At 34.1% G+C, this 19,481-nt stretch overlaps 3 protein-coding genes across 3 annotated transcripts; all 3 read right to left on the bottom strand.

Moving 5' to 3' along the window:
• Window positions 1-1,319: 1,319 nt before the first annotated feature.
• On the bottom strand, window positions 1,320-5,433 carry LOC117905727 (protein NRT1/ PTR FAMILY 6.3). Its single transcript, XM_034818611.1, has 5 exons — window positions 5,210-5,433; window positions 4,910-5,087; window positions 4,769-4,808; window positions 3,906-4,477; window positions 1,320-2,521 (listed from the first exon to the last, which is right to left on the bottom strand). Exons 1-5 carry the CDS (start codon window positions 5,319-5,321, stop codon window positions 1,648-1,650), a joined length of 1,776 nt encoding a protein of 591 aa, XP_034674502.1. The 5' UTR covers window positions 5,322-5,433; the 3' UTR covers window positions 1,320-1,647.
• Window positions 5,434-15,565: 10,132 nt separating this feature from the next.
• On the bottom strand, window positions 15,566-16,258 carry LOC117928532 (14 kDa proline-rich protein DC2.15-like). Its single transcript, XM_034848416.1, has one exon. It carries the CDS (start codon window positions 16,176-16,178, stop codon window positions 15,777-15,779), a length of 402 nt encoding a protein of 133 aa, XP_034704307.1. The 5' UTR covers window positions 16,179-16,258; the 3' UTR covers window positions 15,566-15,776.
• Window positions 16,259-18,644: 2,386 nt separating this feature from the next.
• Window positions 18,645-19,481, bottom strand: LOC117928541 (14 kDa proline-rich protein DC2.15-like). Its single transcript, XM_034848427.1, has one exon. The coding sequence runs from the start codon at window positions 19,392-19,394 to the stop codon at window positions 18,996-18,998; it is 399 nt and encodes a 132-aa protein (XP_034704318.1). The 5' UTR covers window positions 19,395-19,481; the 3' UTR covers window positions 18,645-18,995.

Raw genomic sequence — 19,481 nt, 5'->3', positions numbered from 1 at the left:
TCTATCTAATGCTCCTTATCCACTTCAACTTTGATCATCACCCCAAAATAGATGATGCTTAATCATTATTTTTATAATTTTTTTTAACCATTGAATAATTCAATGTGAAAATATTTGACACCTAATCATAAAATGATAAATATGGTACAATTAATACCCTCAAGATGAGCCCACCCATAAATTTCAGGTTACCGCATACTGCATCTACAACATTTCCCTTTTTTTTTTTCTTCTTCACATTATTTTCAATACACATCTACCAAAATCTGATAAGACTTTGTGACAAAGGTCTTATCCATTCCGTATGCAATGTACTATTATGTCGGATAAAGGACTGAAAATATTATTGTGGAGCATTTAATAATTCAATCCAAACAATGTTCCTCTCTGTAATGACGCTGGATATCCTCACCCTCCGGGTCTTGTCAGTACATGCTTTTGAATATTAAAAAAAAGAAAAAAAAATGGATATTGATCGCATGCATGGCGGTGGAGCCCAGTGATTTCACTTCCTGGTAATTAAAGGGCTATACTTTCACATTCATCCCACTTTAAATAACTAGTTCCACTCACCGACTAATTATTTGTCACAACTATCATATTCTAAATTGCTTTCCGTCTCTTTAACGCGTGAAAGACTCCCACATTTTACGTGACAATGCTTCAAATCATATCTATAAATAGGCTAGGGATGCCCATTAACTTACATTAATGCACAATACTATGGCCGGATTATATTAAAGATTCGGTCATTTATTTATGAACTGAAAAGATATTCTTTTCATATCTATGTTTAGAGATACGTTTCAATTTTAACATAAAGTGAAAAAGAAAAAAAATAGTGGTCACACGACCTAAATAATAATTTATTTTTGTGGAAAGCAAATAACAAATATTTAATTACTTTTTAAAAATATTAAATTTACTTTTATTTTTAATTTTTTTTAAAATATGGTTTTGCAATATAAAATCATTAACAAATAAAATAGATATTTTTGCTTCTAGTTTTTCTATAGCTAAAAAAAAAAAATGAATAATTAGAAGTGAAATATATATGTAGATATATTGTGTACTGTTTTCTCCCAACTAAAAAACGTAAGGAGCTTATGAGCTGCAAATCCATGTATTGTACCCAAGGATCTGATGGGGTAGGGGGCTCTTGTGTCCTAATTCGTTTTCTGAAGTAGACAGGAGAAATTGCGTACACAACACAGATTTCCATTTTTTATTTTATTTTATTTATTTATTTATTATTATTATTTTTGGGTATAATTTCATCACAGAGGAGTTGATATGCATCACGTGTCATGGTCGACTGATGATGAGGAACACTACATTTCTTTATTTATTTATGTGCAAATGCAAACTCAAGAGACTATCATCATGTTCACATTGAGTCCCCTTTTCCATTCTTTTGTACAGAAGGGATTACAACCTTGGTAACAGCAAAACTAAAATACAAAATCAAACTGAAAAAAAAAAAAAAAAAGGGACAGGGGGAAATCATTTTGCTTTCCCATCTGCTGCTCTGAATCGCTTCTATGGCGTATTTATTATTGTGACATAATTTTTTTTCTTTCTGCAGATGCTTAGGAAAAGCAGATCAGCCAGAAAAACTTGACCATACTAGAGAAAGAAGAAAACCCTTTAGTGACAAGTAGGGCCAACGTCCTCCAATTCAATTCCCTCATCGGCAAGCCTCTTGTCCTTGTACACATACCATTTAGCACCAATTAAGTAGAATCCCAAGTTGAAGACACTCAAAATTGCCAGAAGCCAGTAGAAATTGTAGAGCTTTCCCTGGTTAAGATTATCAGCTAGCCATGGCTTTCTGTCCCCAGTCAACTTGTGCACTATGGAAACCAGGAGGGAGCTCAAGAAAAACCCTAATGAAAGTGTGCTCAAAAACAGCCCTGTACTCATGGTCTTCATCCCTTTAGGACACTCCCTAAGGAAGAAATCAAGCTGCCCAATATAAGTGAAGGCCTCACCCGCACCCACCAATAAGAACTGGGGCACTAGCCAAAACACACCTAATGGGACAACTGCAGTGGGATCATCTATCAAACCATGGGATCGAGCAACATGCAACCGCTTGAGTTCAGTCAGTGCTGCTGCTACCATTGCTAATATTGAGAGGACTAGGCCAACACCAATACGTTGCAAAGGGGTCAGCCCTTGGGGGTTCTTAAGTATCCTCGCTGCTATTGGGACCAATATCCTGTCATACACTGGAACAGTCAATAGAATGGCTCCAACAAAGAAAACTGTTAGTGATGCAGGTGGGATTTGGAATGATTTGCCTATGTGCCGGTCCATGGTGGTAGCCTGAGACACAGAAAATGTGGTCATTTGAGCATAGACTGTCCAGAACAAGATAGTAGTTGCCCAGGTGGGGAGCATCCGAAGTACCAATTTCACTTCTTCCACATCAGTTAGGGTTGATAGTTGCCATTTGTTCACCACAGCATTAATGCCATTACCCATCTGAGGATCCTTGATTGCAGCCCGGTCAAGGAAACTACAAAACCATAAAACAATCTATATTAGGTAAGCACATAAAATAGATAAATATAGTACTTTCTAATCTTGCTGTAATAATAGTGAAACTGTTCCCTGGAGTGGAAATTTGGCGGTTATAGAGAAGCTTTCCAGTCTGCATGAATTGGAAGATGTGAGCAAAAGTAGTGGAATTCTGGAAGCATATGAGCAAGTTGATCTCCAATATGCTCATCACTTGTGTCGTTTGCATAACAGACCAGGACAAAGTAGGAACCAATCAGGAAAAGAGTTAAATTCTGATGATAATATTCTATTAATAGGTTGCCTGTGACGGAGGCAAAGGAACAGTCAGTCCAAATAACGAATGCATGCTAGTCTGTCTGTCCGTGAGCTAACTGGGGAAGGTGGATAGTGGGAGAGAGAAGACAAGAGGCGTGAAGACAGACTGGACAAGCAAAGCTCGTGATATTTGATTCCTTTGTAATTTGTGTCACTGATATTCAACATTTTCTTTACATAATTTACACATTAATCACGGCCATATGTAGATTTTCTCACAGCCAACCCCGTGGAACAGCCAAAACCAGTCTTTTTTTCATAACAGGTTTGTCTTCTTTCTAGGAAGTGGGTTTATATATTTATTAAAGTAAGGGATGCATGAACCAGTACCGGTTGTGATATGCGGTGGAGAATATTAAACGAGATCCATATTAAGGAGAGGATGAGATTCAATGGAATTTTTTTGGGGCAAGGAATTCAATTGACAGGAATCCATGTGAATCACTTGTGGAGGTGGATTGTATATTTATTTAATTTATTTCTTCAGTTTTTGACGAGGACAACTGCTTCTTGCCCTCACTTCCAAAATGGACAACCAAAACTGAGAATTGAGTAGTGCACATGCGTGTAATTAGTAGATCAAGCCTAGCATATGATCATAAAGCCTATATATAGAGAGAGACACACACGTATGATAAATTATTCTGGTGTATGATTGAATGGTATTATTGCATCAGTTGAAGCTTACCCACCAGAGATACCCCACGAAAACGATAGGTCCTCAGCTTGCCACATAGCCTAATTTTTGGGCAAAGAATATACCATTGCTACAACTATCATGCATGTTTTTTTAAGTAAGAAAATCAAAATTTTTAGTTGGATAAAGAACCTGCTGTTATCAAAGACTGCTTGCGCATTGTGTCTTAGATGATGTTCATTCGAAATAGAAAATCTTTGTTATAGTAAGGTTCTTAATGTAAATGTAGAGTTAGATTGAGAGGGGTAGCTTTAATATTCCTAAAACCAATAGACTGGCTAGAACTAGAAGAAATGCAAACAAGGACAGTTTCAACAGTTATAAATTAAAGTTGGTTAATAAGATAAGTTCCAGGAACAGTACTAACCGGAACTGCTTGCTATGAGGTAACCTCTGCTTCTTCTTCTTTTGCCCTTCAGCTGCAGCATAATCGATATCGAAAAGAAACGACGAATCTGTTGGCAATTCCAGATTTCTTTTCTTCCAAGCAGCTACAAACACTGTGGCGATCTGTGTTAATGGGCTACCAACGAGTTTCTTGAACCTGTATTTTCTAGTGCCTGATAAAAACACCACTAGGCCAATCGCAATTGCACATGCGCAAATTCCATAACCCCATTTCCTTCCCAGGTTGTCTTGTATGTATACAAGAATGGTGACTGCAGCCAGTGATCCTATGCTTATAAAGAAGAAGAACCAGTTGAAGAAGTTTGTCATCTGGTTTCTCTCCTCCTTGTTCGAATCATCAAATTGATCAGACCCAAAGCCGGAAACACTCGATTTTAGACCCCCGGTTCCCAGGGCGGTCAGATACAGTGCTAGATAGAGAACAACCAGCTGCATGCCACTTGCTGGAGTGCACAATGGGCCGGTTTCCATGGCACATTTGGGTGGCCGGAGGCTGGGGATTGTAGTTGAGATTGTCAAGATTGTAACACCCTGATCACCAAAACAAGTAAAAAGAACTAATAAATCTCATGAACCAGGAACAAAAATACTACTTTTGTGAGTACCCACTTGATCTTGTTAAATAAAAAGAATTCTCCAACTTTTTAAAGGAATGCAGATATTTCTCAAAAGGCAAAAGTGCAGCATCAAACTTAATTTTGGGGCCAGAAAAAACAGAGTGTCGGAAGAGAAAAGCAGGGGACACTTAGGTTTATTATTCTATATGGTGCACCCAGCACGTTATTCAAAGAAAATGATTCAATTCAAGAAGGGTAGACTTACAGTCGCTTGAACTGTGGCAAAGATGGCGATGGTGAGGTACCTGTAAAGCAAATGATAAAACAAAAACAGTGAGAAACACCTTCTTACAATAACAGCAAAAGACTGGTCCAACCACGCAACCACCATTAGCAAAGCTCAAACCTGCCCAGAAAGGTGTCAGCCACAAAACCACCGAGCAGGCAGAGCATGAAGGAGGTGCCAAGGAAGTTGGTGACTGTATTGGCAGAGCTTGCATTGCCTAAATGCATAGTACCCGTCAAGTACGTCACCAGATTAACCGCAATACCAAGCGTGGTTAATCTCTCACAAGCCTCAACCCCTGACACAAAAAGCAGCAGCACATAAGAGAGAGACAAAAACGAGAAGTTGATAGGATCACTGAGAAGAGAAAGTTGGGTCCAGGAGTAGAACAAAGGTAGAGAAGGAGGAGGGTGTAAGGACCTAGAATCATGGCTGCACTCATCCAGCCACCAGTCCTGGACCTCTCGGCTGGACGCCCTTTATAGTCCCAAGCATCTAGGATGGTATCCCCTTGAGTTTGAGGGAGTGACATGGTCTGAATTGGTTGCAGAGGCTTTGTTATCGAGATTGGCAGGTAGCACTTAAGCAGAGCTACAGAGGAGGAGAGAGATGAGAGACTGAGCTGTGGCACGTCGATGGCGGAGGCTTGTGGCCTTTTTATAGCCAAACTCGGGCAACCTAATGACATCATTTTATCTTTCTGCCCATTAAATTTAGTCAATAAAATACCCATTTCTCCTTTTATAGTATACCCATTGGGAGCAAGTTTTACCTGAGAAAAACATGGCAGAGGCAAAGAGAAAACATCAGCCAATGAGCCATGTCACCTACTACTTCAAGGAAGATTTAACTTTATTTATTATGAGTTGGGAGGATTTCAATTCAAGACTTCTAATTAAAATTGTCAAATATAAAATATAAACATTAATACTTTCAAATATGTTTAATCAATACTTCAGATAATTCTATAATAATCAATATAAAATTGATAAATATTAAATATGTATATACTGAGTGCCACTGGTATTGAATAATCAACCTCCCTGAAGAAGAATGCTTTTAACCTTGTCCAGTATAGGCAATTAGGTCGGAGTAAATTTACCAATCAATGTCGGCAACAAAACTCCAATACAAGGGAATTGTTGGATGATCAGTAGGTAGTAGTTTACCTTAACTTTGAATAGGTAACGAAAATTATGGGATAAGAACCTAAAAGAAAAACAACAATGAGAGAAAGTGAAAGCAAATATGAATGGAGGAGAACGGTGGTAGTAAAAAGGAAGGGAACGGGGGCACAGCACCTGCGAGTCGTATCAAATTGACATTTTATTGTAAGTGACATGTAAAATTAACAAGATGTAACCCCCTTAGATTCTTTATAATAGCATCTTTAACGAAAGGAGTTTTCCAAACGTCAATAGAGACGACCCAACTTGGCATGTACGTGGTCTTATTATTACTCCTAAAGTGCCTCAATTAAAAATGTTATCATGGCCCGGAGGAGAAGTATCTCAAAAAGAGAGGTGATCTAATTTTTGTTTCTTTTCCCGTTACTCCCTTTTACTATTCCTGATGGCCTTGTTCACGAATGACATTAATTCAATTCACAAATCCTGGATATGCTTCGATATTCATTGTGGAGCCTGCTTCAATTGACAAGACAGAAATAAGATTGGACTGAATTCTTTGTGGATCACCCTTGGGAATCTTTTGTCCAAGGCAATCGATGATGATTATGAAGAACTGTATTTATAATAGATAGTTTCCTTGGAATTAAGGTGATCAACTCATGATAGCTGATGGATCCGTCTTTCATGTTAAATGCAAGATGTCACCCTCATTCCTCACCGAAATTCAACTTGAATCATGACTAATCTTTAATGACGCTTATCCGTTTCGACGCGTAACATTCTCTGGTTTTGATTAAGGGGCCGTGTGATAGCTCCCCTCTCATTGAAAATCTGGTTAAAATATTAAACTAGAGCTTCATTACTTACTTGGTGAACATTGGCTATAATGGAATTTATAATATAATCGTGATAAAGCATCTTCTTGAATATTGTTGCACCTAGATGGTAAAAGCAACAAATTTGTTAAAAGGTCCATGATTATCCCTTCCCAATTCCTTGGATACTAAAATTATCAAAACATGGAGGGCAATGAATACAAGGCTGACTCAGAAGGAGTTTCCTTGCCGTGTGGGCCACTGGTCTAGGAATGGTGCGCTGATGCTTAACCATTGAATGCGTATCTTTGCCATCCATCTATTCACCCACCATACAGAATAACAGAAGCCATAATTGAGCTTACAGATTGTAATAAATCCTCAGCACTAGAGCCTCAAAACTCAACTTCGGGGTGGGAGAAGGGTAACGATCTAGGGTTTAGGATGCATGAAAAAGATTTGTCAAAGGCTAAAGGGATTTTTTTTTTTTTTTTTTTTTTTTGTGATTTGGGGATAGCCTAGAGGGTTTAAGGTATCAAAGTGTTAGATATGCAAGGATGTTGCTCCTCCAAAAACTGATGAATGAAAGATAACCTCAGGATATATGTAAAGGCGGAGATGGTTACAGCCTTTGTATTGTCCTCATAATGAGTGAAGACTCTAGAATGGATGAGTTTTGGAAAGGTTAAACCCACTGCTTTAAGGCTTGGGATGAGAGAAGATCCCAAGACGGGTATGTTTATTGGGATGGTGATCAAGTTTCATTGTGAGTTTTTGGACAGTAAAATTTGGAAGTATGAATGAATATGACATTCAACCGTGATATTATCAATTGATTTTCAAAGGAGATGATTAAGTCCTTGACACTAACAAATGATATTGGAGTCAGGTTATAGGTGCATGTTATAATTAAGAAAATGACACAGTGTGTAAAGATAATTAGATCCAAAACAAATGTGATATGAGATGTTTAAACTCTAGTTTAATAGTTCAGTCTTATTAGTAAGTCTTTTAAATTAGATGCTTAAGTTCACAATTTTAACAAAAAGTTCAACTCATTCATATCAAGATAAAAGAAATTATTAAGAAATTCAAATAGGTTAACCAATGAAAATTAAAGAAACAACGGATGCTAAATTCATATAAAACTATTATTTACTACTTCACCAACATGAACATTTGCCAAAATTTTAACTAAAACATCAGTTCATTTCAAGAGTTGATATATTTTATTCACTACTTGTTCTTTTTCAAACTTGCTCTAAATTTTTTAAATGATGTAGGTTTATCCAAACCATTCAATAAATTTATGTTTTCATTTAGGTTGAAACCAAGGATTATAGAAAAATTGGGTTGGTGAACATTATTCCTCTGTCTTTATCCATTACAACTTCTAAATTCTACTACACATAATGGGATAAATCTCCAGCCATTGAAAGTTTCAAACCCAATTAAATGTTCCATTGGCCTCGAGTTGATGTTTTCAGAAATATTATTTCTAGTGGACTTAACGTCTTAATTCTTTATTATTTGACATATACTAAATATAATTTGATTATGTTTATGAATTCAAGATGTTGAAACCTCTCATTGAATATTGTTAAAACAAAATAAAATTTAAATTCTAGTTAATTTTAAATACTTTTTTTTTTTGTAAACCATGCTTTCAAGTATGTTTAAACTATGATTAAAGATACTAAGAAAAGTAAAGGATGTATGTAAAGGTGAGGTGTAGAGAGAATCAATTACTCAATGTGATGTAAACCAGACTTAAACTAGAAATCTTTCATTTAGAGGGAAATCATCATAGGATTTGAAATTAATATAACTAAGTTCAGAAATAAAGTTCATGTAATTAACTTCCAAGTTAAAGAGGGGATCGAGGTACTGTGGTCTGGTCTGATCAAATTTGGACACAAGTGACCGACCATACGTGGACGGGCGACTCGATGATTGAATTATGAAGTTGAATTTCCACTCCAGCACGGTTTTCTTGTGTGAAAAATGAATTTGGTTTGGTGCTTAGCTCAGCCAAGATGCTGACTAAATTAATATTGGAGAGATGTGAAGATGGAAACTAAAGGAAACAATTTAAGTCTACAGAAAGCCAATAAGAAAAGACTTTACATGTCGGTTCTGAAAGGGACCCATTTACACAACTGAATCTTCTTCCCCTTTCTCTATTTCTTTAATTAAAGAAGGAGACCATGGGTGAGGGGTTCCCACATAATTAAATGGGTTTTTCCCTCTACAGGCCTCATGGCGCACTTCCATTGGCTGACACTTTCTGAAGAATGGTTGAACCAAGTTGCCAAAAGGGATCTTCCACGGTATTCTTTCGGAAGCCCCAAGAGGCAATCCTCCAGATAGGACATGCCAAGTGGCTTAAAATATAGTTCTTTAAAGGGTCGGATTTGATTAAAATACAATTATTGACCCATGGAGATGAATATTTCCCCTCGATAAAAAACTCTATTATAGAAGAGAGAGAACGAAAAAGAAAAAACTTACCACGTGGAAGTTAGCTGTGATTCGGTAGGGTTGTCCCATGTTTTGTAAAATATTGAAGCGCCATACATGCATACCGCTAATCAACAGTCTATATATAAAGTAACATATCCATGGACGGCAAAACCAACCTTACATTGTCAAAAGAAGATTGGACTGAATTCGTAGTATTTGAGCGTTATGTTAGTTATAATTTTTTTTTCATATATATTAGTATTCCTATTGAAATTAAAGCATGTTAAGAACTGCTTATAACAAGTCACGTATCAGAAATTAAATTGGACTGGGGACTTATAAGATGTCATATGCGATGTGGCAAACCACGAGCGTGCTTATCAGGATATCTATTTATTAATTTTCGTAAATTGTCAACCACACAGAATTTGCATAAAAATAGGTGACTAGGGTTAGGATGTCCATGGATAGCCTGCTGAAATCATCATCTAGAACTTTGAGACTTTTTGATTTCGGATTTAGCGACTCTTTTCGTTGTTTGATTTCATTAAGATATGACTGAAAGGCCAACTTGAAATTTATATGGGTTTCATGGAAGCCACAAAAGGGAGGTGGAAGAATTGGAAAGGATCGAGTGTTTATACCTTATATTATAGGTTTGAAAGGTACGTGAGAGATGAGTGAAAGGTCAAGCTAGAAATTTATATTGGGCCGGGTTTCATGGGATCTTGAACAAAATGGAGGTATCATGAGAAAAAAAAAAAAAAAAAAAAGGATATAAGAGAAGAAGTGGAAGAGTTAATGGATGGAGTGTGGCGTGGGGCTGCGGCTGCCAGCTGATGCCCTACATCTGTGGAAATTTTAATGGGAGCAGGTTGAACAATAATTGGAGAAACTGCGCATCTTATCCATGTATAACCCCATTCAGACAGCCAAGGTGTTGGAGTGTCTAAGTCAAACTCTTCTAAATAATGTTCTACTTCTTAATTGCTTTTCAGATAGAGCGGCATTAGCTTAATTCACATCTGTTTTTACAAATTTTATTTTATATATTTATTTATTTGTTTAAAGCTTTCCTTTCTTTTATACATGTGCTCACATTGATTATGGTTTCAAAAATTAAGAGCGGCTAACCAAGGAAAAAGAGAAACTAGCTATTTGACCTTCTATGATACAATATAGATATATTCTGATCTTATTATCTAACATATAATGAGTATGTAATCCGAGTAAATGCGAACAAAGAGAGAGAGAGAGAGAGCCAATAATATCGGTTCACATGGAGAAGAATTGTTTTAATATATAGGAACAAATACTGAAATAAGAAATTGGTAATAACTGAAGGCAAAAGATACGAGGTGACGACTTTCGAGAGCCTCAATAATGGTTTTTGTTTCTAGATTCTACAGCATTAATGCTGGAGGATAGCAAGCAGAAGTAAAGACCCTTTAAATTTGCAGAGAAGAAACCTGTAGAAAATAATCGTAATATTTGAATGCAAGCTTATCTTGGGTGCTCAACAGCCTAGCTGCTAAGAAGATTAGAAACAAAGGGAGATCCCAGATATTATTATTGGCATTTCTAGTAAACATGCAACGTGTTCCCATTAATGTCCTTGATTTGAAGTATGATATTTGATGTATTACTGTAATGACCAAAAAGACAGACTCTACACGGCACTCGAAGAGTGCATTACCTAACTAATCAATCCTAAAATCAACCTTATTCCACAAATCAAAGTTAACGAGTGAAACATCACACTCTTACACTGATCTCTTTTTGACATCCTCGTCCATGCACTCAAACTCTAGAATGGCCGGCTTTGGATGCCAACTCTCTATGCGATCCTATGCAATGCATATAGAGTCATTACTAGTTAATAACAATGACAAAGTCAAAATTTACCTTCTAGAGTGTTGATGATGACAAGTCCGAAAATGTTGGAACACTCCATTGAAAGACAAAAAGATCTCAAATCAATCTATTCCAAGCTTACTTCTGTTTAATAGATGGATATATCGATATTTGTTCATCATAAATTAAAAATCTTATTACTACTAATAAATTAATCATAAACCTCATTGAGTAGAGAAAATTAAGGTTAAAAACTATAAAAAAGGAAAAACAAGATATTCCAAAACTAAATATAATAATACATACATACATACATATATATACATACATACATACATACATATATATACATATATATATATATATTTTGTCCTTTTGTAACACCCACTTGTTTAGATGACAACCATAAAAGTTAACAAAACACAAGATATTGATTAAAAAAATGTAGATTATGTTTGTAATTGATAAGAGATTTGTTAGTTAAAGAAAATTAATTAAACTTAAATTTTGATGATAATAAAATAAAACTTGAATTTAATGTTTAATTTAAGTATGATAAATAAGAACATTTTCATGTTAGTTAAGAAAAAGTTACATAAAGCTAATTACAACATCCACTCGTTTAGATGACGACCACAAAAACTAACAAAACACAAAATGTTTATGATAAAAAAAAAAATGTTGATTATGTTTGTAATGAATAAGAGATTCGTTGGCTCAATTAAACTTAAATTTTGATGATAAAATAAAACTTGAACTTAACATTTAATTTAACTATAATAGATAAAAAGATTTTCTTGTCAATAAAAGAGAAGCTATAGAAGGCCATGCAACTCAATGTTATGGAGCTTAGAAGAAAGTAAATTAAAAGGTCATTTTCAAGATTAATATTAGAACCTCAAAATTGTAAGGATGATGTAGATTAAGTTAAGAATGCATAAAAATGGTGTAAGATATCAAAAACTTTTATTTTTGATTGAGAACTCATCTAATTAAAACTTTAATTATATTATTTTTATAAAAAAAAAAATTAGATGAAGTTCTTTTCAAACGAAAACCAACTTTAATAAGGATCATTTATCCTTAAAAAGCTTTCAAAAATCATAAGGAGTGTTGCCATAACTTATTCCTAAAACTTTCTAAGCTTAAAATATTGTAAAAGAAAAAAATGGAACTTTTGCAATTGACAGGTTAAAGGTATTTTGAGATGGGAATCAAATAGTAATAACCAACCTTGGGGCAAATGAGGTTTGGCCTAACCTAGTTGAGGATCGATCAATCGAACCTTTAATGGGTCTTGATTATTGCACTGCAAAATGTCCAAAAGCTAGTTTTTGGTTGTCCATCTAATTGATTAGTTGAGTTGAAATTATGCCTAATGGTTGTTTCATTCCAAAACTCCCATTTGAAACTTTACAAGTTTATTTATGGCATAAGCAGCTCTTGAAATTAATATTACATCACATTAAATAGATTTGAAAGATTTTCTTGAGTATACCATTCATCCACTTGCTAATCCTTAATTAGTGCATCATTAACTCCAATCTATTCTTATATTTTGAACTTCAATTATATCACATTAAAGAGCTAGCTTTGAAACATGTTCTTGAGGGCGTCATTTTCATCAACTAGCTAATCCTTAATTAGTGCACCATTAACCCCAATTTATTCTTATTTCTTGAACTTCAATTGCAAACTAAGAGACCAAAATTAAGAGTTATTTTTTATTACATTGTGTGAGGGGTTTGTATCAAGTGTGAGGTGTCACTTGAGTTCACACTTGAGTAAATGTATAAAGTATGAGATATTTCTTGAATATTTGTTAAATATAAAGTATTAAAAGTTTATCAAGTGCAAGATATCACTTGAGAATTTGTAAGAGTCCATTAAAATTGAAGGAATGTAAGTGTAAAGAAGAATAAAGAGAGTCTTAGTTGAGAGTACCTCTAGAATAATGAAAATCTCAAAATTGTGGAGTTAGAACTTATGAATGTAAGTAGGATGTCGACAAGATGTCGAATAACAATGAAATTGCCTTGTTTGCAATATCTCTTAATTTACTGTTATATATATATATACTGCTTATCTTATAATTTGGTAAAAAAGTTTTAACAAATAGACTATTACTCAATTAACTCTACCTTTTAGATGGTTGCTTAGGTTTATTTAGTAATACTTCACAAAATTGTACTACAAAAGCCTTCCTAACATGTTAAAGAAACTCTACTTCTTCAATCACAAAGAATTTGAAAAGGAAAAAAAATAAAAAATTAAAACCCTAGATATTTTCATGATTACTAGAAGGTAAGAGAAAATAACATTGGTGCCTTCATCACGTTCAGAAACTCAATCTGCCTCTCTCCCCTCCACTTTGGCTAACTAAGGAAAATGATTTAATAATTTCGACTATGAAATTGATAGGCATTGGATGCTAAAATTTAAATAATTCCTAAAAATAATAACCATGGTTTCATATTAAATTACCCTTAATTTTGAGGCCAATGAGACCTTAGAAATTGGTGGATTATATTTCTTAAAGTGGGATTTATCTCCATGCATGTCAACCCTTCATGTAAGAGAAGCAAGAAGATGTCATAAGAGAAGCAAGGCGACAATGGACTTAATAACTTGGGCTTTGAAGGATTGAGGGCCCTAGAGGTTAATAATGCTATACATAGATAATGACACATGAGGCTTCTAAAAAGGGCTAAGTATGAGTACACAGTGGGCCTGTCGTCGCCCACATATCAGGTATCTTCCACTTCGTGAACAAGATAATAAAATAACTCAATTGGGCATTCTTAATCACATTTTGTTCTTGTCCTTCTACACGTCATTTATAATTTTAATATTTTGGATCTTACTTGCTAACGCGGGTTTGATTTTGTGCAATGAATGATCCCTTCTAACTAATGTCAATTTGAAATTAATATAATCTCAAGAAAAACCATATAGCCGACAAAAATTTTCCACGAGTGGAGAATATTTTAATTTATGAAAAGGAAGCTTTATTATTTGAAAAATTGGAATGGAGTCACGAGCTCCTATGTCAAGTTAGAGGTAGCGACATGTGAACCAACAGATAGTGGTGAAAGTCTAGTTGAGAATGGAATTCTTGATTTTAATTGGCCAATTGAGAGCCTCCCATTTCTTACTTTGAAATATGAATCATTACCCACAGAAGTTTCCAACTTTAGGAGGGAAATCTGATCCTCTATGGTAGATTAACAAAGCTTGACCCTTATCTTTCATAAATTTATTTTTTTATCCAATAATAATAATAACTTGATGAAATTTATTTAAGGTATTAATAATTTTTAGAAAATTTTCATTCTAGAGAATTAAGGAAAGAATCCATAGAAGCTTTTTATTGGATTCGATCACGGTTTTCACGATTGAATTTAAAGTCTGAAGTCATATTTGACCTCTGGAACATACCAAAAAGGAAAAAGAAAAAAAAAAAAAGAAAAAAGGTTTTGTATTGAAAATATGAGGAAAAATAAAATAGGGTGAAATTTTATTTAAATTAATAATTTTAAATTATTTGTTTTTTGTCTAAAGAAGAAATAAGATAAATACTTTGAAAAGTACATGTTAATAATTATTTATTTAATTTAATTTAATTTTTTTTAAAATTGTTACTTTGCATCCTGTAAGTGGAAGAAAATTCATATCCTTGGTCAAAGATTAGAGTCGTTCCCACAAATATAACCACCCACCTTGTAAATATTTGTTTAATAAAACCATTTAAAATTTAGCTCAAGAAAATAAAATTATTGTTAAGACAACTTAGCAATTACCAAAAGGTTTTATATATTTTATATGTTAATTTTTCCCTTGATATTTATTTTATTTTATTTTATTTTTTAAAATATAAAATGATGAATTTCAAAATGTATAAAATTCTCTTTGTTTTTTCATCAAAATCAAATGAGAAAAATCTTTTTTTTATTTTTTTTTATTTTTTTATTTTTTATATTTGTCTTTGTTTTGTTTTTTGTTAGCATTTTTCTCCTCAATTTTCAAGACCCAATTTCATGTTAGTAGGAAAATGAGCAAAAAGGGCAACTTGTATGAGTATCATACATTTTGTACACAAAATTCGTTTTTTATTTTTTAGAATAGAAAATAACTTTTCAATTCCAAAAACACATTTAATAAACTTATCTTGAAATAAGGTTTTAACAATTTTTATTTATTTATTTTTAAAATGCATGATTTTTAGAACAAATTTAATCTGTTTTCTTGTTTTTAGTGTCCTAAAAAATAATTACAAATATATATATAATAGATTAAAATAAAATAAAATCTGTCTACATTATTCATAAATACACAGTATCTTCACAGGTCATATTGTGGCTCTTTTTGTGGAGCATATGACTTATTAACCAATTGCAGCTTGCGACCATGCTACATCACATCTTTCGTCTGATGCTTCAAGCCATGTGCCATTGTTTTTTTCCTGCACTTTCACTACTATACATCCAGGTAATAGATGCAGATACAGCACGTACTTTCTTTCAATTTTTAAGAACTAGGAATTTATAATAATAAGCTTAATTAGTACATAAGAGTTCCACTTAGGAATACAAGGAGAATTATTCAAACACTTAGGGTTACATAGAGCACGACAGGCAAAAACATGAAAAGAAAAAGCAAGAAAGGATAATTCATTAAACCATATCCATGCCCAACAGGAACAAGTAGAAGGAAATGCTTAATTAATTAAGCACATTGGAAATCTTTGGGAAGCGTCTTCCCACAAGTGTTGATCAGCAAGCTGAGTGAAAGGTGGATGTCAAGGTTGATGCCCAGAATGTTAGCTTTAATGGCTGTGCAAAGGCAAATGGCAGCTTCAAGATCGAGAAGGCCGGCCAGCAAGGCGCAACAAGGAGTGTCAGGAGGGGTTCCAATCACAACCCCCACTAGCCCATTAAGCACGTTGGCGCAGACACCAAGTTTTAGGGCATCTATGGGGCAGCTACCCGAATTAGGGTTGGCTGGAGTGGGAGTTGGGGTTGGCTTTGACTTGGGCTGAGGGCAAGTGTCGCAACCACTTACAAGGGCAAACAAGACAAGGTTGATGGAGAGAAAGAGAGCAGCTGATGAAGTGCTCTTGGAATCCATCTCTAGCTCAGAGCCTAGACCTCAATGCACCAAGTACCGCTGCTAGTGTACTACAACTGAATAAGTTAATTTTTCTGTGATGGTTTGTGAGAGTAAAGCTAATGTGGGTATTTATAGATTGAAGTGAGGGTTTGTTAGTGGAAAGAACGAGACAAGAATTGCAACAAAATATAGGAAAATTATAAGTGAGATAGCATGCAGCCATGTGATGCAAGGCTGGCCAGATATTTAGCTGGCAAAGCAAGAGGTTCTACATCCGATCATTCAGGAGGGTTCAAGTTTATTTTATTTTTAAATTCAATGTTTTGATTTTTTTTGGATCACACCAGGCATCCCGTGATGGTCTGTCAATCATTCATGTCTACAGCCCATTAAAACGGTTTCACTGTAGCTCTCTCTAGTAAGAACACGTGATGAGCAAGGTGTACTTGGCTAATCACTTAAATCAATACCGAACTATGACTTACGAGCTCACAATAATATAGGGCCAGGACGTATTTTTGGTGGGTGGGTTGGAAAAAAGAAATGGGTGTACTCATCTAAATGTTCTTTAAAGGGAAAAAAACTGAAAAAACTTTGAAAAGAAACGAGGGGGGCATTGTATCCCTAATTTTGCCTTTGATAGCACGATGCATATCTATCCTCTCGAGTGCCCCTTTTTTTATTTTGTTTTTATAATAAAAATAATAATTTGAAAGTCTTATTATTTGAGAAGGTATAGCATCCAAAACTGAAATAAATAAATAAATAAATAAAATAGAGAACTTTGAAAAATAATTTCTAAATGAATGTACAACTCTCAAATTTTTTTTAAGAAAAAATCAAATGAAAAATTAATTTTTGTTCAGAAAAAAACAAAAGAAATGAAATAAAATAAAATAATTTAAAAATCATACAACCCTCTAATAAAATTAAGCAAAATATTTTATACTCTGACTTATTACCTTTCCTTATTCAATTTAATTTCAAACATGAAATGATCATGTATTTTAAAAATATACAATTGCTTCCTCCTTTTATTTTCATGGCAACTTAATTTTTTTTTCTTTTTTTATTTTTATTTATTTCATAAGCTTGAAGATCCAACCCATTAATAGGGAACAAAAATGGTAACTTCTCTTTACAACCATCTTGATGTTGTATGTTTTAAATGATTAATTGGCCTCTATCTTGTCGTTAAGTGTAAGTTATGACTAATCCTACCATACAGTCATGCAACGTTACAAATCATAACTTCACCTTCAACAATAATGTATGTCTATTTTTATGCATTTGTGCCACGTCACGAACTACATTTTCAACCATACTATACACGTTTCCATAATCTTATGTACTAAGACGAGTTATTCAATTGGACCCGCTCCACTTTTGAGTAATGTTAAATCATAGAAACATCAAATTAATGAATAAGTTCGGAATGGATGGAAGCAACATTAACTTTTGGCTTTTTTTAGAACATTAAGCATTGATATCACTATTTCCATTAATAAAGAGACATTTTCTTATTTCATTTTATATATATATATATATATATTCGTGCACATATGAATATAAAATAAAGTTAATGTGATTTGATAATTAATGTGATACTTATGTCCATAGAATGTATCAACATTCAACAATCTATTTCTAAATCATAGAAACATCAAATTAATGAATAAGCTCCTTCTGAATGGAAGCAACTTTAACACTTGGCTTTTATAGAACATTAAGCACTCGTATCACCATTTCCATTGATCAAGAGAAGCGCATTTTTTTTATTTCATGATCGATATTAATATTTTTCTTTCTATATATATGTGTGCGTGTGGTAACCAATTCACACGTATATACAAGTAGAAAATAAAGAAAAAGATAATATTTTTAACGTGATTCGACAATTAATGTGATCCCTGTATCCACATAATGCATCAATATTCAACAATCCACTAATAAATCATAGAAGCATCAAATTAATGAAAAAGCTCATTTGGAATGGATGGAAGCAACATTAACTCTTGGTTTTTTTAGAACATTAAGTATTCATATCACTATTTCCATTAATCAAGAGAAGCACATTTTTTGATTTCATGATGGATATTAATATTTCCCCTTAATTTAGTGTGTGTGTGTGTATATGTGTATGTGTGAACCAAACCACATGCACACACGAGTAGAAAAAAAAAAAAAAACAAGATTTTTAATGTAATTCAAGAATCAATACGATCTCTATGTCCACATAATACATCAATAGTTAACAATCCACTAATAAATCATAAAAACAAATTAATGAATAAGTTTCGATCTATTGAATGGATGGAAGCAACATTCACTCTTGGCTTTTTTAGAACATTAAGCATTCATATCAGTATTTCCATTAATCAAGAGAAGCACATTTTCTAATTTTATGATTGATATTAATATTTTCCCTTAATTTAATATATATATACACTATAAGAAATTTGACTTTTCTCGACTAATATACACTATCAGAATAAATATTTACTAACGGATAATCCCGACACATGGAAGAGTTATAGAGCTCAACCCCGCGAGTTGAAGTTCAACTTCCAACATTCCGAATGAGGCACAATAAAACTTATTCAAACTTCACAATCCAACAATATTTAAGTAGTAAGTGCAAATAAAAACTAAGAAATACATAATAACATAAGCTTTTACATAAAATTTTACAATGAGAATTATAATCTCACGGCAAGAATTATTCAACACTTCCACACTCACAGAACACAACCATGGAGGAAAAAAAAAACACGGAGAGAGGGGAAAAAAAGGGGAAAAATTAAACCACATCCATGCTGCTACATGCTTAATTAATTAAGCACATTGGAAGTCTTTGGGAAGCTTCTTCCCACAAATGTTGACAAGCAAGCTGAGTGAAACTGGGATGTCGAGGTGGATGCCAAGAATGTTGGCTTTAATGGCTGTGCAAAGGCAAGCGGCAACCTCAAGATCCAGAAGCCCTTCAAGCAAGGAGCAGCAGGGAGTAACAGGAGGGGTTCCAACGACAGCCCCAACTGTCCCATTAAGCAGCTTGGCACAGACACCTAGTTTAAGGGCATCTCTGGGGCAGCTGCCCTTGGAAGGGGTGGATGGAGTACTCGGAGTTGGAGTTGGCTTAGGCGGAGAGCAAGGTTTGTTAGCGCTTACAAGGGCAAAGAAGAGAAGGTTGATGGAGAGGAAGAGAGCAGCTGATGAAGAGCCCTTGGAATCCATCTCCCAAACTTCACTATACAAAGCGCTAATGCTATTGTATTAGTACTAGCTAGCTAGCTAATGTGTTTTGCTGTGGTGGTGGAAAGT

The sequence above is a fragment of the Vitis riparia genome, chromosome 2 (genome assembly GCF_004353265.1).
Source record: "Vitis riparia cultivar Riparia Gloire de Montpellier isolate 1030 chromosome 2, EGFV_Vit.rip_1.0, whole genome shotgun sequence".
Classification (NCBI taxonomy): domain Eukaryota; kingdom Viridiplantae; phylum Streptophyta; class Magnoliopsida; order Vitales; family Vitaceae; genus Vitis; species Vitis riparia.
This window is presented reverse-complemented; position numbering and strand designations above follow the sequence as displayed.

Excerpts from the sequence above, each read along its gene's own strand:
- LOC117905727 (XM_034818611.1), bottom strand. The coding sequence starts at position 5,321 with ATGTCACTCCCTCAAACTCAAGGGGATACCATCCTAGATGCTTGGGAC. Across the intron at positions 5,088-5,209 it reads GAGTGCAGCCATGATTCTAG|GGGTTGAGGCTTGTGAGAGA; the intron begins GTCCTTACACCC and ends TTTTTGTGTCAG. Across the intron at positions 4,809-4,909 it reads GCTGACACCTTTCTGGGCAG|GTACCTCACCATCGCCATCT; the intron begins GTTTGAGCTTTG and ends TTTGCTTTACAG.
- LOC117928532 (XM_034848416.1), bottom strand. The coding sequence starts at position 16,178 with ATGGATTCCAAGAGCACTTCATCAGCTGCTCTCTTTCTCTCCATCAAC.
- LOC117928541 (XM_034848427.1), bottom strand. The coding sequence starts at position 19,394 with ATGGATTCCAAGGGCTCTTCATCAGCTGCTCTCTTCCTCTCCATCAAC.